This window comes from Cryptococcus neoformans, chromosome 4 (assembly GCF_000149245.1).
Source record: "Cryptococcus neoformans var. grubii H99 chromosome 4, complete sequence".
NCBI classification, from domain to species: Eukaryota; Fungi; Basidiomycota; class Tremellomycetes; order Tremellales; family Cryptococcaceae; genus Cryptococcus; species Cryptococcus neoformans.
The window spans coordinates 648,520-668,519 of NC_026748.1; the positions used below are offsets into that span (position 1 = coordinate 648,520).

Below are 20,000 nucleotides of genomic sequence, written 5' to 3' on the forward strand. Positions count from 1 at the left end.
AGGACCGTAACGCAGAAGCGGACGATAACTCGTTCACCGATTATGATGACCTTGGATCGCCTGAAGTATTTGGTGTGCATGAAACGGATCATCCTGTAGCTGCCCAAGACATGCATGCACAGGACGATGACTGGGGAAACCATGCATTGCAAAATCAGGATGATCAAAGTGAGCACGAATGCTGGTCACCTTCTTACCAAAGTTCGCCTGTCGCATGGCACTTTTCGCCGGATCTTTCGAATTATGAGAACGAAGCCAACGAACAACAGAAAAGTTCAGACGTCGCGTCATTTTCCACATCTGCAGGCGGCGAAGCCGGTGCACTTGAGAACGGTAATATTGGCGAAGCAGACTACAGCGGCGACAAAGTGAACAATGTCAACGACGAAAACTTACCACAAGAGCAGCCTGTTTGTCAAACTCAAGCTGATAAACTTGATTCACTGGACGAAGACGAGCAGCGGGAATCATTCTACAGGGCTATAGCAGCTAGCTTCGTCGAAGCCGGCGCTCAAGCAAATGTTCTCCAGTTTGATTCGGAGCCTTTGCAGCTGTCTTCTTATAATGTCGCTCGACTTAGTTCGACGAACAGTTCTTCTCAGCAATCCCCTGCTAGTAAATTTTCTGATTACGGATCGGAACAGTCAGCATTTAGAAACGGGAAGGCTGCATCGGCGAAGAAACGAGCGGAGTTACTCTATAGCTACGAGAGCTACGAGAGTGAAGATGAGGATGAGGATGAAGACGACGGCAACTACGACGACGACACGGGCTCGGGAGAAGACGATATGATCATGGTCTACTCCAGTGAGGATGAGGAGGATGACCCTGGCGACAGTTCGATCGAGGGCAAAGCATTTGACGCGAACAAATCTGTTCCTACAATCTTTTCTCCGAGGCCAAGGAAGGACAGTAACTATTTTGTCAGGGAGAAGGGTCTTAGACAGGAAGTTGTCCCCAACAAGTATGGGGACAATAATCTCTTCACAGGCAAAACCACCATGGACATGGAGACTACAGTCGCTCAAGAAGTGACTACTTCTTCATCTTCATCGGAGGCCGATAGCCTCGACTTGCCTTCCTCTGAGGGGAAAAAGCTTGACCTTCATCGCGATATCGAGGAAGAAGTTGCTGTCTTCTTGGAGCAATCTCAGCAAATGCTAGCCGGTGAGTAGCGGATTACTTAATTCTAAAAGGATGGTCTAATGGCTTCTGTTAGCCCACGCTGCTGTCATGGATGAACTCAGTCGTCAGGAGACTACCGAAGACCGCGGTAAGCCTTCATTTTATTCAATACCTTGGTTATCTTTTTTTTTTCTTCTGACTAAATGCTCGTAGGTGTCCAGCCCACATCCAGCCCTTCAAGTAGCTCTTCCTCGGACGGCCCCATCACCCCGGTCATTGGCCGCAAGCGCTCTCTTCCCATCGAATTCAACGGACACGAAGAACCCACCGTCGTCCAAGAAACATCTGCCGCTCTCCTTGGTCCGGTCCAGGTCTCAGACCTGACGGGGCCATCTGCTAAACGCCGCAATGTAGCATCGACCGTCGGATTGGTTGTTCTGGGTGCTGCCTTGGGTAGTATCGGCACCATCGCAGGCCTCATGCAACTTGCCGAGTAAGCGCTGAGTTGTACAGATTGTATTGTATGACAACAACGGTCGCCTGCGGTTGATCGAGCTCTGTACATCTATGTTGCCCCTATGTTTGGAATTTTTGGCAGGGTTATTCATTATTGTTGGTATTGCAGATTTGTAGACAAGTCCTGTGTGGTGTGTGTATATGATCTCGATGTGTATAAATTTCCGAAATTTTCATGTATTTGCTCTCGTTGAAAGATCTTTTGGACGAGGGGAGGCATTTGGATTCTGATTTCTGATCCTTGTCTTTAGGTCATCTTTGGTAACAGGTTTTCGGTGTACGACCATACGTATCAGGTGGGGAGTGGACGAAAGAAGTTTACAACCGATGCTCAGTAATCGTTTCATGTTCACAAACATCAAATTACTGAAGGATACAGAATTCACACATCTCTCGGATAAGAACCACGAGGAAACACACCATTTTACCCATAATACTCAAGAGCAAGAATGAGAAGAAAAGGTTAAAGAGCGTCGGTATAAATGGAAGTACCGGCACCATCGGACCGTTCGTTGTTTGCAAAGAAGTTCGAGAGATGGGAACGTCATTATTATCTAATGGTTCTGTAGAAGATGCTGCTGAGCTTGTATATAATAATGGTATGGTACAAGGACGCTGTGACTAATTATAGATCACTTAGCCATAATCAAATCATACAAAAATACTGATACGATGAAAGAAATAGTAGTAGTAGGAATAACCAAAAAAAAGCACCAGAGGTCCTGGCAGTAGTAGTATTTGTTGCATATGAAGTTGTTTGTAGGCAGCCGCAAGCACTTCCAGAGTTCGGTTTGATTTTCTTCTTGGTTCGCTATTATAGCTTTATATACTTTATATATGCAGGGGCCTTATATTATGGTGTTATAAGCGACGAACACGCACGCAGAACGCCAATAGAGCAAAGCGAAAAGCTGGGAACTGGAAAGTGACAAACCACGCCACATAGGCACGAGGCACTAACTACTGGGAGTCCCCTTCAGACTTGTTAAATACAACAATCCCCCGAAACCAAAAACCACCTTCCGGAAGAGACGGAAGGTCCGGGCCAACCGCCGGGTAGCACAGATCCACAGATAACATCTTCTCAAAAACTACATGCTTTTGTTTGCTGTCTGCCTGTGCTTCAGCAGGTATGCAGCAGTAACTTATAATTACGTAGTTGAGTTGGTCCGCAATTTGGGACTTGGCGATTATTGGTGGGATCTGGCCCCTGCCGTGATGTGGGCAGTTACGCCAGTAAAGAATGATGAAAAGAAAAATATAATAAAATGTATGGTGGTTAGTCACATGAAGTGAGAAATGTGAAATATCCTGTGCAAACATGTACGTGTGCTGCAGATCCCACATCTGCAAGGATGATGCTGCGCACTTAAAGGGGGGTCCTTTCAGTAGTCGATCCCTGGTTGACAAGAAGACCAATGGGGATTAACGGTCAACGAATCCTCAGCAGCACGATGGCTACAATTTGCAGTCAACAGTCATACAGTCATCAATACAACTGACTCGGATCAGCATTCTGTTGCGACGCACCAATTGTAAGCGCGCAACAACAGATTTAACGCTTAATTATTCATTAGTCTCGGGTTTCGGGTTCCGTCGGAACTCTTAGGATACCACACTGCTGGAATCAGGCGCTGACGACAAAAGGACACCGCGCGGCGTGGACCAGCGCTCTTCGAGGTTGGAGGGGTTTCAGAATTCCAGATTACCTTTATTTAGTCGTCACTGCTCTGCGCTCTTTTTGAACTGTGAAAGAGCATTGTGTTGCCTGCACTTGCACATTGATGTGGAGATGAGATATGAAGATGTGTCATGCATATGAAGTCGAGAGCAGGTGTATGTTGATGAATGCTTGGCTTGTTGAGAAGTGGGGCATTACTGTAGTACTGGTCGGTGATTCACGTTCGTTACGTTCGGAGGTTGTTGAGAGTTTTCTCCGACTTTATCGTCGCTTCTCTCCGTCACCGCGAACACCACTACGTCCTCAACCTTTTTCTTTGTCATTATTAGTAGCGCTTTCATCTCCCTTTTAAATCGTCTTGCCGCCTCTCACACAATCTACCACTTTCATCCCGTCTCGTTCCCTCCCAGAAAGACCCATTTCTCCACTCGTTCTCTTCGCCGTGAATCACGTCATGTCAACAAACCTCACTTCCCCGCATTCACACAACACCCTTCCACCCGGTAGCGATCAATTTAACAGACCTGAGTTAAGACCTACAAATAGTGTTGTCAGCGTGAGTGTTGTCTGTATGGTGACTTTCTAGAAGCACACCGCTTACATTGACTCCAACTGTAGTCTGCCCAGTCGCCTTTAGACTGGTCAAGTTTTATGAACTTCCAAACTCCTCCTGGAGTTCAAAGCAATCCGTTAGGGCCACATCGCTCGCTGAGTAGCTTGGAGAATGGCCAATCAGGGCGGGTAAGCGGTCATAGCATGGCAAGCCCTAGTGTCGAGCCTAGCAGCTGTTCTGGGGATCAATATCAGTCTTTTGCTCAAGGAATTGCTCTCCGTCGAGCCTCATCGTCAGCCATCAACTTCCAAGCGCCTCAACCACGAATTGTACGACCACGCCAATTCTCTACATCACAGCAGTATGCTGTAGATTCCTCCCCGCGGCACAGTCAAGCATATCCTTCACCAAATTTCCAATTTCATCCCTACACTACTCGACAGTATTCGCATCATCCATCACCTCAAATATCATCCTCCCCCCACACTCCCGCGGACCAACGCTTCAAAGACAAATCTCCAGCACCCAGCTCCTCACATAGCCATTCAAATCTGACACCGGGTAGTTCGGTCCAGCCATCGCATCCAGAACCCCTTCGTGGAACCACTGGCGACATGAGGCCGTCAGAGGATGGCGACAGCGGTTTGCCTCTTGACCTATCTAAATTTAGAGACGTGCGCTTTCAGGCTCCCCCCTTTCCGACGAATCATGCCCCAGGGGTTCCGCCACCTGATAGTCAAGCTTGGACTGAGTATTCAAACACCTCTGTTCAGATCTCTGATGCTTCTCAAGCTACGCCAGGAAGCATGTTCGCTCGCGCAGCGTGTGTAGGAGGGCCCCCTTGGGCCATGACTCCAGATCAGGGACGATCCTTTGGCCCAAATGAAAATGCAGGCTGGAATAGGTGGGATCAAGCTCAAATTAAGCAGGACGGATTAAGTATGGGCGCAGGTGTAGGAATGGCTATGGCTCAGATGGGAACGGTTTATGTCAGCCCTAATCTGAATCCAGCCGCTTATGGCCAAGGAATCCAACCTTTTCCGTCTAATGGTTATTATAATGGTCAGTATAATCTACAGCAAGGCCAGCATATGCAGCAGGAAAGCGACTCAGGTGGCGGAGAGGTGGGAAGCAGAGATATTCCGATAAACAGCCCTCACCAATACGCAGCCATTTCAGGGCCGATTTATGGTCCTGGCCCACCTTCCAGTAATCCTTTTAGCTCGCCAGGTAACCCTCATCTACAACCACATCGATCGCCCACGTCACATCAGGGGCCATCCCCCCGTCTGTCTCGCGATCAAACACACATTCCAAACATGATGTCCACCTCGGCTATCCTTCCTCAGCGCCCTTCCTATGATCAAAATATATCGGATCGTCGACTTCCTCACCAAATTGATTTCTCTAATGCCGCCTCTGTATCAATACCTCCAAACCCACATCGTCGTGAGATGAACTTTGCATTGTCATCCACGGCTCCGTATGTACATACAGCGGATGGTCGAGCCCTTTTACAGCACCCACTGCCACCTCCCGCCCACCAAGCTCTACAAGATGGCCCAGGTTTATACTCCACTACCGGCTTTGATATGCTTGGTATATTGGGAAGAGTAGCAGCGAGAAAGAACCCCAGCATGGTAATTGGACCTGTTGACCTGAGTTGTAGTTTTGTAGTAGTGGTGAGTTTTTTGCGTCATTAGATAATTACATGAGGCTGACGGAATCTCTAGGATATAAGGAGATATGACTCTCCCATTGTCTACGCTAGTCCGAATTTCACCAGGTTGACTGGTTACGAGCTTCCCCAACTTCTCGGTCGTAATTGTCGTTTTCTTCAAAGTCCCAATGGAGAAGTGGCCAAAGGCTCCAAACGTGAATACACGGATAATGAGGCTGTCTATCTCCTCAAGCGATCTCTCGAGGCTGGAAAGGAATGTCAAACCTCTCTTCTCAATTATCGACGGAATGGTGAACCTTTCATCAACCTTGTCACTGTTGTGCCTATACCGTGGGACGGTCCCGAAATCGTCTACCATGTGGGCTTCCAAATCGATCTGGTTGAACAGCCAAACAAAATTCTCCGTAATATGCAAAATGGGAACTATTCAGTGGACTACACGTATTCCATCCCACCTGAAAAGCCTCTACAGCTTGATGGAAAAGGTGCTGCCATAGCAGGCCTGAGTACAGCCGTGCTGGACATTATGGGCAGTAGAACGAAGGCGCTCGCGGCTGGTACGGAAGAGGGGGCGCGAATGGAGTGGTTGAAGATGGTTTTGGATAATACAGATGGTAAGTATTGTGTCGCATGCTGCTGCCAATGTACAAGACTAACGTAATTTAGACTTCATACATGCCTTATCACTCAAGGGTTTCTTTCAGTACGCTTCATCTTCTATTCGACGTTCTTTAGGGTATGAGCCTGAAGATCTGTTGAACAAAAACATCTCTGAATTCGCTCATCCGTCTGATATCGTGCCCGTCATCCGTGCCCTCAAAGATTCCACACAGACGATTGGGGAGGAGCAGCAACCAAAACCTGTTCATTTCACCTTTCGCATCCGTACGAAGAACTTTGGGTACGTGTGGGTGGAAAGTATGGGACGGCTTGTTGTGGAAGCTGGCAAAGGTCGGAAGGCTGTCATCCTTTCTGGGAGAGTGAGGAACATGCCCACTCTGACTTGGGGCAAGGTTGCAGAGCACGGTGGGCTTGCCAAAACGGAGTTCTGGGCCAAGATTTCATTTCAAGGTTTACTCCTAAATCTCACTTTTGGCGTTGACAAAGTCTTGGGCTACCAAGCTGAAGAGATTCTGGGTAGAAACTTATTTTCTCTTTTGCCTGGTGGCCAAAATACCCCGCCATCTGGCGAAGATCCCATTAATAACTACGCTTCAGCTTCCGATATCGCTCCTGTCGCCAAGGCAATCTATCAAACCATACATGACAGTACCCACCAGGGCGCGTTGTCTATTCGTCAAAAAATGGTCCATCGTTCCGGCCACCCTGTTGACGTGATTCTGGTCTTTTACGCTCCAGGGCAAGCTAAAGACAAGCAATCGCATATTGCTTACTCAAATAACGACGAATCCGCTTCAGTCAATTTTACTGGCACGCCAAATGGAACTTCGACTTACCCCGTCAAGATTACCGACATCTTCGTCCAGGTCAAATTGCTGTCATCCTCCCCTTCGCATCAACGTTCCATCCAGCCCCGCTCAATCGCTTCACTCACCCAGGCCCGCCCCCTCATCCATCTACCCAATGACAATATTTTTGAAGAGCTGGAGATTGGGAGAGATTCTTCGTGGCAGTATGAACTTCATCAGATGAAGATGACAAACAGGAGGTTGAGGGATAGCATTGCGGCTCTCAAAGAGAAGAAGGCTGGGAAAGCGAAGAAGAGAAAGTACAACATTGTGGATGAGAGTTCAGAAAATCAATCAGAAATCATCGATACGAGCTTGAGCTCGCAAATTGGGGGTATTGGATTTTGATGTGTGCATGAGAGACAAGCCTATTACTACTTGCATGATTGGTTATATCTTCTTCAATTTGTTTGTTGTACAGAGTCGACGCAAGTTTTTAGCTTTGCATAGTTCAGTGCCTAAGCAGGCAAATATGGATGTAATGTAATAAATATACAATATTTGTTTGTTGTCTTTAAGTGCATCAAGATCCTTATGTCCATGATGAGATGGATTGCTATGACAACATATCTACATATGGAAAAAAGCTGTATGAAGATTTTTTCCCTTTCCTGACATTGCTTGTGCTGTCCGATGATTACTCGATAGGTTTGTTTTGGACTTTTCCTTATTAGGGCTTGATCGCTTCGCAGCAAACTTATCTTTTTCTTTCTCTCGCACATTGGGACTATCGGCTGCTTTACGCATGAATTGTATGGCCAGAAGTGGGCTTCCAGCACCTGACTGGAGAGTCACAGAGGGCGAATGGGGTGATGTGCTTGTAAAACTCGCATTTCGTCCTGTGAGGCTGGGAGTGCGAGGAGTAGAGGGAACAGACTCCAAATTATCTTGAGCTTTTTGTGGGGACAGAAATTGTTCTGGCATTCGTGCAAAGGGAAGAGCTCGACGCAGGGGGGTCGTGTGATTATTTTCGGAGATGTGCATTGCCGGTTTTGGATTCATCGGTTCATCTATAGGAAGCGACGACAGAGCAGAGCGGGATGTGAGTGAAGATGAGATTACTGGGACTGGTGAGCCCATATGGAAAAATGAGATGGCTGATGAATGGGAGCGACGCAGATTTGGCACAGCAGTTGTTTGCTGAGGGAAACTACCCATCATTTCGGTGAAATGGTCCAGCAAGTACCTAGTAGCAAAAAGTGAGCGTCGTGGTCAAAGATGCTAACCCTAACGCTTACTTTGATAATTCAACCCACCCTCCTCCGACTCGGACCATTACGGTCCTTGACCTCAAAATTCTACAAAAGCACAACTTTGCCTTTCCTTCGAACCCAATCCAATACTGTCCTGACAAATCTTGCCATTCGGCAACGCTTTCTGTGACGTCCTGGTTCACCGGCCGTATTGGGACATCGACCTAGAAATGACGATTGTTGTTCAGCTGTCGTCCTCTCATTATCAATGACGCCACCCACATCAAGCTTATTGAAGACTTTTCCTACAGCTATATCGAGTTTGCTTTTGGGATTGGGAACATACTCCCTCTTCACTTTCGACTGAACTTGAGGTACTAGATGAGTGGTCCTTCTCAATTTTTGTATAGCCTTAGGGGATTGCGGTGTAGCTACCAATGGAGAGGCTATAGATGGAGCATTTGATAGCCTTGATCGTCGAGGTATGGATGACTTGCGGGCCCGAGGGTCGAAATCTGTTAGCATAGGACTGTCACTCGGTGTGGAGATAGGACCAGCCGAAGTTCGTGGTCGATGGAGGTCTACAATGCTCTGTGATTTTTTTGCTAGCACGTAGGTAGGCGTGTCTGACACTACACGATGACCGTTGTTCCCCTGACGTGCGAGTATGCCAGAAGGTGAGCGAAGAGGCGTACATTGAGGATTGGATGTTGAGCGGGGTGAGGGTTTGAACAATGAGCTGGAGAGTCGGGGAATTTTTGAGATTGATGCAGTCGGGTTAAAAGACTGAACGGTCGAGGCAACGGACAATGCGCTTTTTGATCTTGAAATCTCTGATACAGCATCCTGAACATCCTTCTCTTTTACCTTTTCAGGATCTAGACACTCGTCCACCAACGTCTCTAGGTCTTTCTTTGTATCTCTCAGACGCTCCAATTCTCTGCACACTCTGCTGTCGTCATTCACCGGCATGGAGCACTCCAAAACATAGTCAAAAGCTTCTTTGGCGTCTCGTGCAGCTTTCTGTAGCGGTCCTTTTTGCTCGGTATAGTGATCGATTATGTCAAGCAACTGGCTATACGCATCATCACATGCTTTAACAGCACCATCGATTTGAGCCAGTTGTTCAAGTCGAGGCACCAAAACTTTCTGTGATGTTAAGGATTGATTGAGACTTTCGGCTTCTGTTAGAGCAAAATGAGAAGACGGATTGGAAAGTGATCGTACGCCCTCGGATATATCACCCAGGACTTTAGCTATACATTCCGCCATCGCTTGGGTAGGAAGATGTCGGGATGTTGGAGTCCATGAAGATGCCAATGTGATCGGGTTCACAATTTCTTCGACCTGCAAATCATCCAACTGCTTGCGCAGCTGCTCCAAAAGATTAAGGTCATCGTTTAGAGTTTCCAAGGTGCTTGACGATGTGTCATTAGCAATCACAGAAGGTCCAAGGATGTCGGGAGTATTTGTCGGAGGTATGGGAGCGTCAGGAAATGCTTGTTGTTGATTATGTATGATCTCTGCCTGGTACTTAATCTTGGCCAAAAGAGCCTCTCCTGCTGCTAGGATATCCCCAGCCTTGCCCAACGCATCTTCTACGGCATCCTTGGATATCCTTTTAGAAATTCTCCACCTCCGGCATCTATCTTGGCTCTCTTCCTTCTCCTCTCCGCACCATCTCGGCGAAAAGTTGAATATGTCCTCCATCCCCGCCAGCTGTGCATGCAAAATTCTCTCGTGCTCCGCAATGTATTCCTTCAATGATTTAAGACTTTCTCCTACACCTTGTGCTGCGGCCTGGGCAAAATCATAGGAGGCAGGCTGGACATCAACCCGACCTGCCGTATCGTCGAGGATGTCCCTTATCTTTTCACAAAAATCTAGCCAGGAAGATATACTCTTTTCTAAGGCTGTAACCCTTCCCTGGCATTGGTTCTCCCATACATCAAGTATAGCTGACCGACAGACAGACTTGCAATGTGCGATGTGAGACCTCACAGTCAAGACTTGATCATTAACCACTTCCCTGACAGAATGATCGACTGACGCCAAGTCAAGGGCGGTCGAATTGGTACCATCGGTGGTCAATCTGACAGTGGATATTTGTTGAGGAGTGTTGGAGCGGGACAGAGGGGGGGTCATGGGTGGCGCAGAGGATGAAGAAATAGGTGCGACGTGATGTAGTACGGCAGATATAGTGTTCAAGTCGTTTGATGAGGGAGATCCGTTAGTTTCGGATGCAAGAAAGGGAATACGTTGTGATAACTTGGATTCCCACGATTTCGTCTCTTCCTCCAGTTCTTCGACCTTTGCTAACAGGCTGTCCAAAACGTTACTGACATCTTCCCGCTCAGCCGTCTGCTCGGCTTCTTCCCGGATGGCAATAACGTCCGCGATCATCTTCTGTGCTTCTGCTTCTACATTATCGACAATGGCGGTTTGATTCTGTACTCGTTCCAGGAGGTCCATGGATCTAGATAACCGGGGAGGCAGATCTGTCACGTCTGATATAGAGGACAAAAGGTGTTGGCGGAGAGTTGGTAAATGACGCTGGTAAGACTTGATTAAACGCTCGAAAGAGGAAAACGGGGTCGTGACTCGCTGCTCGGTACGAAGAACAAGTTGAGTTATCGTGCGCTTCAGCTCCCCGTGATTTCTTTCAATGCCTTGAGAGGACGGATAGGCAATTTTCCGGATGAGCGTTTCCAACCGCCTTTGGATGAACAAACCCTCATTGCGAACGGATAGTGCACCTGTGAACGCTTGTCGTGCCATGTCAAGAATATCGATATCCTCTTTTGCAGTCCGCACGGCCACCAACGCCCGCTGCCTGAGTTCAAGCAATCCGTTTGAGTCTGAATCCACCTGATCTGCCAGATCGTCGTTGACCAAATCCGTTTGCCATCCTGCTTGTTCTCGGACAAATTGAGGGGGCGTTTTAAGCAGGTTTCGGTATTGTAATGCCAAAAGGGTGGAGCGACGCCAGACTGATTCTGATTGCTCGACGTATTGGAGCGCCATGGCTGATTTTGAAGGTACAGCATTGATCCAATGCTCAAAGTTGTCGTTCAAAGAGTGTTGGCTGGACATATCAGGCCGTTCAGTTCCATCTTCGCCCTTTTCAAAAAATTCTAGTAGCTGCTGTATATTCTCTTTCAGTTCTTTAATCTCCAAATGTTTGCCAAGGACATTTTCTCGGGTGCTCAATAGACGCGAATACCAGTCCAACCCTTCTTTCCCTTGTTTGATAACATCAGAAGCATTCGTATGAGCTTTGACCAAAGCATCCTTGGCGTGTTGGTTATACTCATCGTTTTCGGGGTAAGCGGGATGAGATGGTTGAGAAAATGAGTCTGTCATTGGGGATGGGAGACATGATTGAGCCTCTTCAAGTAATTCGGAAAGTTGTTGATGTTGTTTGCTGGTGGCTGGTTTCGATAGGGCCAAGTGCAGGTTGTCAAGTAGTTCCAGGCCGAGTTGATGAGCTTGCAAAGAGGAAGAGTAGTGGGCTTCGGATCTAATAAAGCACACATCAGTTGATTAACCAAACACGTGCAAGCAGATGACGTACAATTTCCAATGCTCTTCAAGCTCTCCACACCACGTCACCCTCCTGCCTAGCTCGTCCACCGAAGCATCAAGCTCATCCTGCAGATCCAACAGCTGACCAGGCACAGCACCTCCCTCCTGCGTCTCACCTTTTGTGCAAGGGCCATTCACATCACCTAAATTTTGTAGGTGCGACGCGACGTCAATCATGCGATCAAGGATCGCTCCGCTATGGGCCAGCTGGGTAGAGGTAATATTCTTGTGACGTATCCGCAAGCTTACAAGTTGTGAATGAAGGAGGGGGATATGCAGAGATCTGTCAGGTGTACTGAGATGTCTGGAAGGGGATGCTGTTTGTACCGAGCCTTCGGATGCTTGTTTGTATTGGGGAGAACTTCCGAGATGGGCAGATGCAAGGTCAGATGCAAGTGGGTCGGTACGTCGCATATTAGATTTGGGCGTCACAGGTATGACGCCTCCATGACAACTTGATGATCTTGGAAGATGCCGTGGCGGGCCACGGGACGATATGTCGACTTCTGCAGGCGACCATCTGGCTTTGCCTTGGACCATAGAGTCCACTTCTTTGAGCAGCCCTTTTGATTCACTCATCACCTGCCACCGAACCTGATCCCATTGGAGACGAAGCATCACCAAATCGAGTATATGGCCACGCCGCCGTAACAATGATAAAATACGGTCGATCAAAACGATAAGATCTAGAGTGATGGATACGAGATGTGTCGACGGTGGAGTCAGGGGAAGTAATGTAGCGGCTTGCACTCTTGTCAGCTGAAGGACGCAGACAGGTACCAGTATATAGCTCACCTCGAGTCATCTTCTTCATTCTCTCCAGATCTCCACCGTCAAACTCAAGCACTTGCTCCTCAATCTCATCTCTTTCGCGTTTCCAGGCCTTCACTTGGTCTTGATCGGGCAGCTGCCATTGAGAATCTGCCTCACCGCTACGCATAAATTGCAAGTCACCATGGTTGTCATTCTTCGGTATTTGTTCCAGCACTGGGTGAATAAAGGGATAGACAGGAGGTATGTGCTCGAGGGACTGGACGAATGTAAGCGCTGTGTAGGGGATAGTATGAACTCACGTCTAGTTTGTGCTCAAACCATCTTCTTTTTTCGAGGAAAGCGGTGAGCTGCTGTGCTTCTTGGGGAGTAAGGTCTCTGAGGTGATCTGCGGTGTGCGGGGGATGGGGTTTCATATGGATGCTGTGATATACTGTATGGAGTGATAGATTGACGGATTTGTTGTTATTGTGCACCGTCACGTGACTCGAGATGGCCGATGAACAGGAGTGATGCCGAGAGCGTTCGCGGCGAAGTACTCAGTTATCGTCCTTCGTTGTTCTACTCGTTCTACAAAGGGCTGCTCTGTCCACTGCCCACTCTCCATAACACAGCCATGCTCTCTCTTTCAAGGCTTAAACGCCTGCCCACATCACTCACAAAGCCATCACTCACAACAATGCCAGCCATATCCCCATCCCGCATCCCAACCTTATCCTTCTCCCATCACTCCCGGCCCTTCCAGTTACTCTATTCTCCTCGCTTCACATCTACCACATCGCACGGGAAGGGAAAGAACAAGGTTTACAATGATCATTCCCCTTCACTCTCTTCGCCAAAGACTTTGGCAACTTTTCGACATCTCGGCCATGCTCGGTATGGCATCACCGAGCGCCTCGGTCACCCTCGATCATTCCACTCTTCTGCCAGACGTGAAGCTATACCTCTAATACCAGTTGGAATATCTGTCGTAAAGGTATGTTGCCATATTCCAACCTTTTCGCCATGTTGCTAACGTGTTCATGTTAGGGAGCTTCCGTCTTGACCGCTGCCACTGCCTTCTCCCGCATTATCATCTCCTTCCTCCCCATAGGCACGATCGCAGCCTTCAAGATGATCCGTTTAGGTAGATGGATAGAGTCCGGCGTGGAATGCCCAACAGTGAGCCCAAAGGCAGAAGAGTTTTTCAAAATGTGGTGTGAAGGAGAAAAGAGCATTAAACTAAAACCCGAAGAGGCAAATGCGTTGATTGACTCCCAACCAGACAAAGTTGGTGGCCTGACTCTGCCAGATGGACGCGTCGCCTACTCAATGCCTCTTCCTCCTCGAAAATTTCGACGTTCGTCTCAGGATCCCCACATCCACTTTGACGTCACTCCCAAAATGCTTATGGAACATTTCCGCGGCAATCGACGAAAGGTAGCTTTTGTAATCCGCCGGAGATATTATATTATTCCCCCTCTTCCACCCTCTGCTGAAACCTACTACAACAGCCTTGAATCAAAGCAGCAGGCAGAAGTCGATTCCCTCAGACGATATTGGCTTGGTTTAAAGACTTTCAAAGATTGCTTCCAATGGGGCCGCTGGTTTGTCGCTACCGTTTTTTTCCTGCCATTCCTCTTAATCTGTGGCGCATACATTGCCGGTCTGGAAAGAGTACCTCTTACCGGCAGATGGAGATTGATTTTGCTCACACCAGAAGAGGAGGATGCCATTTCGACTAGTCTCGCCGGTGGAAATTGGTACCGCAGTGTCATCAATCTTCTCACTACTCCCGAACGCCCAGCTCCACCTATAGTACCCACCGATGACTGGCGATGGGCCTGGGTTCAAAGCGTCCTCAGCCGGCTAGAAACTGCCGCTCTTACCGAATGCCAGTTGATCCCTCCAGAGCAAAGACCTCATAAAGAATATGACTCACCTCTTCCCTTACCACCCCCAACCTATCATCCATTCAAACCTCGCCCTCGAGTTTCCTCTCTCCTTCATTCCGTTCTTCCCGGCGGTGAGCCTAATACTGGCCGTGAGCACCTTGAAGTAGGGCCACCGTATAACATCATGTTGCTGCAAAAAGATGAGCAAAATGCGTTTTCATATGGGTTTGGTGGTAAGAAGGCTGGCGGCATCGTCATCTACACAGGGTTATTAGATGAGATCCTTCGTCATTCTTCTTCAACACCCCGACCCACACCCAAAATAGAAACGCCTCATTCAGGTTTCCTTTCTGGCTTATTCTCAACCTCTCGCACTTCCAATCAGAATCAGCAAACTCACATTAAGCCCACAGAAGAGCAAAATCTCCATCTTGCTTGTATCTTGGCGCATGAAATGGGCCATTTATTACTGAGCCACCACCTTGAGACGCTGTCTCAGCAACAAGTCCTCTGGCCTAGTGTATTGGGATTTAGTATGGATCTTATCCGAGCCTTTATCTGGCCGTTGACGTAAGTGGAATTCTATCCTGAATGTGACAGGGCTAAAGTGTGATTACCACAGTGTGTTCCTTGGACCGACAGTCAACGATGCTTTGGCCAATATGGGAAGAACTAGCTCAGAAGAGTTGGCGGACAAGTATGGAGAGATTGGGTTCCAGTGGAAACACGAGTATGAAGCGGACCTTGCCGGTTTACGGTGAGTTATCTTGTTATAAACCTTGTTCTCAAAAACATTCTGCTTTTCACGGGCTGACTTGTTTTTTTTTTTTTTTTTTTTTCCATTTATTTCAAAGGATACTCGCACGAGCAGGTTATGATCCTAGAGCAACAGTCGGTCATTTTCAAAGCTCTGTGGCGGGATTACACGAGATTCAACCTAATGACAAGGCCGATAACAACACCTTGACGGGTGCTGCGTTCAAACTGTGGACCAAGGCGACACATCCTTCAGCCGAGCAAAGGACAGATGCAATTCGAAAGGAGATTGATAGATGGCAAGAGGAAGCAAAGAAAGTGGCGCAAATGTGATCGGCGCTGGTTTGGTGACTTGCCGTTGCGGCAAAAGGATAATAGGTAACTTCCAGACATGTCAGCAAAAAGTTGGACATGTTTTTGGATCTTGTGGGTTTCGAGTTTTGGTTCGGCAAAGGTTCATTTGAATCAAGGCACAGGGTGGTATCTTTTGTTGTTGTGTTTATATGGGATATGACTGTCGGATTTTGGCCATGCATCCTCTCTCATCCGATGGCCAAGTGTCAGTCAATGGGAAAAGCAACGCCAGATACCTCACCGTTCTTTTCCATCTCTCTCATCATGAAACGAGAGTGTGTACCTCGACATACAGTCCTTTCACTGTTCCGCCCCCCAAACAGCACAAAGGGATGAACTAGTCGAAAGGTAGTCAGATCCTGAGCGAAGTTTCTCTACCCAAAGCCGTATAACAAGGAGATCATCATTGCAGTTCGTCATCTTGGCAAGAAGAAAGGTTGCCGAACAAAGTAGCGTTTAATTTCCATTTGCCCTTGTCTGTACATGGTAATAATTCTTTTTAAAGAGGTCGTTTCGCGATTGTTTATTTCCCACCTTTTGTCTACGGCTTTATCACGCACAGTTACTAATAGAATAGCTCGCAAGAAGAGTGGAGAACCCGGTACGGCTCTTGAAGAAGAAGCAGCATCGTTTATATCCTCGATAAAAGTACAACTCTCCATCTCCCCGCATAATCATCTTAATTCGCGCGATGTCTCCTGAAAAGCTCACCGAGGCAGATATTCTGGATCGTGAAGAGGCAAACATCCCCACTACCTCCTCGTCCATCCTCCCTACCCCCATCTCCTACCCTGCGACAGTGTCCTACCGAATAGCGAACACATGGTTACGCCTGATAGCCAGCGGCATCATCGCCATACTATTTATCCATATCCTCCACATCAAACTACGCCCCATAGATGTGGTAGAGCCTGCCCGACAAACTCCACCACCGGTGACCGAAGCCTATGTGACCTTTCTCGCGCACTCTGATGATCCCAGACCGTGGTATTTCAACGCCGTGCGCAGGCTCATGTTTCAGCTCAAGTATGACCCTCTTACACTCGACCCGCACCCCAAAGACTTTGTGGTGATCACCACACCTGGTGTCCCTGAATGGCAGCTCGAGCAGCTTCGTGAAGAGGGAGCTATTATTGCCCCCCGTCCTTTGATCGACCACCTCCCGCTTCCGGAAAAGGGAATCTCGCGCTATGCTGAAGTCTACACCAAATTGTTCATCTTCAACCTTACAGACTATGAGCGCGTTCTCTTTGTTGATGCTGACCAGCTGATGGTGAAGCCGTTGACTAGGATTTGGGATGATCCAAATGCCTGGCCGGAGAGCGGGATGGCTGCGTGCGGGGAGAGTAAGAGTGCTTGGAACCATCCGACGCCGATCGAGGATCAGAATTATTTCAATAGTGGTTTCATGTTGGCTAGGCCGGATGAAAAGACTTTCAACGAGCTGCTACAGGAGAAGGATTTCGATCCATGGTTTCCTGAACAGGTGAGATTGGTTAGGGTTTTATCCGAGCTTCCAGATTAACTGCTGACTGTGCTATCGTAGAACTTATTGAATCATTACTTCCGAAGGGATGGGCCCAGACCGTGGAGACCTCTGAATCATATGTGGGTTGCACCTTGACGTGTTTCATTTGTCTGCGCATCACTTACAAGGAAGGGCTTTAGGTTTGTCACAACCTTCCCAAGAAAAGTCGACCTCGAAGCTGGTATCCACGTGTAAGCCCAGATTGCAGCATCCATTTCCTCCCGAGCTAACTTGGAATAGCCTTCACGATAAAATGTGGTTAGCCCATCTTGATAGGGAAGTCAAAGAAGTATGGCGACAGAAGCTTGGGCGGATGGAAGGGTATTGGTTGGCGATGGACCGTGGGCCTGAGGCTTGGAACTCTACTTCACTTACGTATATGTAGTAAATGTCGCCATTTATTGTGTGCAGGATGGCAATGCTTCCGATAGCAAGGTTAATGTGGATTATAGTACTTTAAGCTGTGACGTGAGCAATAAGGCATGAAGGTTCTCTCTTGAGCATCAGCCCATCTGCTGTCTTTCCAATGCTCCTTTGCAGGCTAGAGGAACTTTCGAATGTCGAGCAAAACCATCTTCGTAGCCAGTATTCTTCATGCATTCATTATATTACATATTATTTCATCCAGGGCCTATCACCGTTGTAGCAATCAGTATCAGACTGTGATGGAAATTAGACACTCACTTGGGCTACGAGTTCACTTCTGAGAAATGAAGCTCGATCGCCGTCGTCTTGAGGAAACCACGAAAACAAGAATGAAGGAAGGCAAGCGGGCAGATCCGACATGTTCCATTCCGAGGATTGGCCATCTTGTGCATCCAACTTCGATGCCATGTAGCTGAATGTAAAGCAGTAAGCTGGCAATTAATTAACTCAGAGAAGCAAAATCAACACACCTGGGCTTATCCCCGATGAACGACATGCGTTCATTCAAAGGAGCATTGAGGCTAGCTGGAACCTCAGTTTTAAACCCGCTGTGTGCCTCCTTATCATAGCTGTGATGGTCGAGTCGAAGAGCCACATTGTCCTCGTCACACAAATTAGCTGATGACAGGATCTGTGAGAAACTTTGTCGTATGATTGATACATCCATATGCTTGGCGTCAATGGCGTGGTGGTGGATCTAGGGCGGCGTCACATTATATCGAACATGAACATGGCATATTTTGTTAGCAGAAAATGATACGAGACTCACATAAGCAGCCACGGCACCATACAAAATGTTGTCATTAGACTTTTTCCGAGAAGAAGAAGAGATGTCCTCGACTTCATCAGTGGACTCGCGACAAGCCAACACAATGTCGAGAAACGCTCGAAGAGGGGCAAGCACTTGGCCAGCTAGGCTAAGCGCATCGCTGTAATAGATCAACGTGGCAGGCTTGGCTGTAATAAATGTCACTGTCAGTAAATTACGGTTTTGCTACTGATGGCCCCATGGAAAGCAGTAGGATGCTTTTCTAGCACCTCACTTACATCCCCACGCCTTGTGCGTACTTTCAAGAACGTCATCGTCGGTGGCATTTGGAAACCACATATCGGGGGAGATTTCTCCCTCTTCCATTTATATGAGGGTTGAATTCACATAGTGTCTGTATATGAGGGCAAACATGATCCTTTGGTATATGAAATTGTGTGAAGTGAGTAGTAACGAGCAACAAGTCGAGAACAACGGTCAAGAAGGGTCTTAAAGGATTATTGTACCCTTTCCTGACAGCCTGTACGCAATAGTAGGGCGACACCATAGTCAGTTTGTCATGACATTGCTTGTTTGACTTGCTAGAAATAGGACTTACTTAGCCTTCAAGATGTCATATATTTCCTCGATGTTGATGTCGATAGGAGACTCTGGGCGATCTTTGCATGTGTGTGTTGTTGGTCGGGAAGATAGTCTTGACTGGACTGATACTAAGCCCCTGGTAATTTGGTTGGGCAGTCTTTGGTCCCTAGAAGATGTCTGGTCTCTATTTTGAAGAGGCTAGGCAACAAAACGACACATTGAGCATTGTCAAACATATAATGAGGAGAAACAATTAAGATAGTGTTTGTAGTCCTTGGTGCTTTATTGTTCTTGGGTGGGCAGCGAGAAATGCTGACGCATATGCAGTTTGACGGCCCGAGTTGAATTTTGGCCCAACTATTTGGCTGTAAAAACTGCCCCAAAACTTATTTTTCAGATACATTTCCAGTCATGACTGGGAATATAATTGTTTCAGGGATTTACTTCTTAGGCAGTGCCCTGAAAGACAAAGAAAGTCGCACATCACCCATATACTGTGTCACTTCCGCCTATACGTTCCTTATGTACCGTTCATCCATCTCCTTCAACATCCTCATCCATCTGTCAGAAATATACAGCTGCAAATGTCGGCTTATACTACGAGGAATACTCGAGTATCTACCCCGCGCAGGATCCAAATAACTGCTACACCCTCGCAGGATGAAGATGGAGAGGTCGTTTGTACCGTGCGTTCCTTTACTTTCTTCTCTCTTTTGCTTCCTAACGCGACCTCAATCAGGGCCATAACAGGAGATGTAAACGGTTTGTGAGCTCAAGTACCAAAAACCCCAACAGGTAGTCGGAAAGCTCGACCATGTTGGATAATGGCAACTGACATTCATTATGCACAGAGCCTTCTACGTCTGCCCGCTTCCGCGAGAAGATTCTAAAAGGTGCAAGTTTTTCATGTGGGAAGATGAGATTCAGAAAGACGCCAAATCCGGTCAGGCTCCCGAAACACCATCCGCTGGTCGATCACGATTTGGCGGCTCTACTGGTCAAGCCCTAGGCCAAACTCCAATGGGACACAGCTCATCCTCTGTCGGTCTTCATACTCCACACTCTTTGAGCAAGGAGAAAGAAGCTGCTGGCGTTCTGTCGGATAACGAGGATGACATTGTTCCTGTGGAGGATGAT

At 47.7% G+C, this 20,000-nt stretch overlaps 7 protein-coding genes and 1 non-coding gene; 6 read left to right on the top strand and 2 right to left on the bottom strand.

The window, feature by feature from the left end:
* The window catches only part of CNAG_05180 (hypothetical protein), a 3,212-nt gene extending 1,374 nt beyond the window's left edge, over positions 1 to 1,838 (top strand). The window contains exons 3-5 of the mRNA XM_012193374.1: positions 1 to 1,167; positions 1,220 to 1,273; positions 1,339 to 1,838. The exon at positions 1 to 1,167 is cut by the window's left edge and continues 706 nt beyond it. Coding sequence (XP_012048764.1) covers positions 1 to 1,167; positions 1,220 to 1,273; positions 1,339 to 1,622 — 1,505 coding nt within the window. The 3' untranslated portion in view covers positions 1,623 to 1,838.
* Positions 1,839 to 3,065: 1,227 nt separating this feature from the next.
* CNAG_12383 lies at positions 3,066 to 3,469 on the top strand. Its single transcript, XR_001045642.1, has 2 exons — positions 3,066 to 3,176; positions 3,219 to 3,469. It is a non-coding gene; the product is annotated as a hypothetical RNA (non-coding RNA).
* A 41-nt stretch (positions 3,470 to 3,510) lies between these two features.
* On the top strand, positions 3,511 to 7,589 carry CNAG_05181 (white collar 1 protein). XM_012193375.1 has 4 exons: positions 3,511 to 3,878; positions 3,941 to 5,557; positions 5,609 to 6,170; positions 6,223 to 7,589. Exons 1-4 carry the CDS (start codon positions 3,777 to 3,779, stop codon positions 7,371 to 7,373), a joined length of 3,432 nt encoding a protein of 1,143 aa, XP_012048765.1. The 5' UTR covers positions 3,511 to 3,776; the 3' UTR covers positions 7,374 to 7,589.
* Positions 7,386 to 13,000, bottom strand: CNAG_05182 (hypothetical protein). XM_012193144.1 has 6 exons: positions 12,877 to 13,000; positions 12,599 to 12,833; positions 11,793 to 12,546; positions 8,501 to 11,738; positions 8,264 to 8,442; positions 7,386 to 8,211 (listed from the first exon to the last, which is right to left on the bottom strand). Exons 1-6 carry the CDS (start codon positions 12,988 to 12,990, stop codon positions 7,596 to 7,598), a joined length of 5,136 nt encoding a protein of 1,711 aa, XP_012048534.1. The 5' UTR covers positions 12,991 to 13,000; the 3' UTR covers positions 7,386 to 7,595.
* Positions 13,001 to 13,253: 253 nt separating this feature from the next.
* On the top strand, positions 13,254 to 15,757 carry CNAG_05183 (hypothetical protein; the record flags this gene model as incomplete). XM_012193376.1 has 4 exons in its annotated part: positions 13,254 to 13,550; positions 13,604 to 15,018; positions 15,071 to 15,205; positions 15,303 to 15,757. The coding sequence occupies 4 exons, from the start codon at positions 13,254 to 13,256 to the stop codon at positions 15,535 to 15,537; spliced, it is 2,082 nt and encodes a 693-aa protein (XP_012048766.1). The 3' UTR covers positions 15,538 to 15,757.
* Positions 15,758 to 16,245: 488 nt separating this feature from the next.
* On the top strand, positions 16,246 to 17,489 carry CNAG_05184 (glycosyl transferase family 8 protein). Its single transcript, XM_012193145.1, has 4 exons — positions 16,246 to 17,044; positions 17,105 to 17,166; positions 17,227 to 17,277; positions 17,327 to 17,489. Exons 1-4 carry the CDS (start codon positions 16,250 to 16,252, stop codon positions 17,469 to 17,471), a joined length of 1,053 nt encoding a protein of 350 aa, XP_012048535.1. The 5' UTR covers positions 16,246 to 16,249; the 3' UTR covers positions 17,472 to 17,489.
* Positions 17,490 to 17,668: 179 nt separating this feature from the next.
* Positions 17,669 to 19,095, bottom strand: CNAG_05185. 2 transcript variants are annotated; one of them, XM_012193378.1, is made up of 6 exons: positions 18,880 to 19,095; positions 18,581 to 18,801; positions 18,282 to 18,469; positions 17,983 to 18,209; positions 17,771 to 17,924; positions 17,669 to 17,717 (listed from the first exon to the last, which is right to left on the bottom strand). In XM_012193378.1, exons 2-6 carry the CDS (start codon positions 18,645 to 18,647, stop codon positions 17,679 to 17,681), a joined length of 675 nt encoding a protein of 224 aa, XP_012048768.1. In that variant the 5' UTR covers positions 18,648 to 18,801; positions 18,880 to 19,095; the 3' UTR covers positions 17,669 to 17,678. The 2 variants fall into 2 exon arrangements, with proteins under 2 accessions (XP_012048768.1, XP_012048767.1); XM_012193377.1 differs by having other exon boundaries at positions 18,560 to 18,801.
* Positions 19,096 to 19,338: 243 nt separating this feature from the next.
* The window catches only part of CNAG_05186 (hypothetical protein), a 1,358-nt gene continuing 696 nt past the window's right edge, over positions 19,339 to 20,000 (top strand). The window contains exons 1-3 of the mRNA XM_012193146.1: positions 19,339 to 19,549; positions 19,603 to 19,658; positions 19,715 to 20,000. The exon at positions 19,715 to 20,000 is cut by the window's right edge and continues 213 nt beyond it. Coding sequence (XP_012048536.1) covers positions 19,448 to 19,549; positions 19,603 to 19,658; positions 19,715 to 20,000 — 444 coding nt within the window. The 5' untranslated portion in view covers positions 19,339 to 19,447. The remainder of the gene's footprint in view (positions 19,550 to 19,602; positions 19,659 to 19,714) is intronic.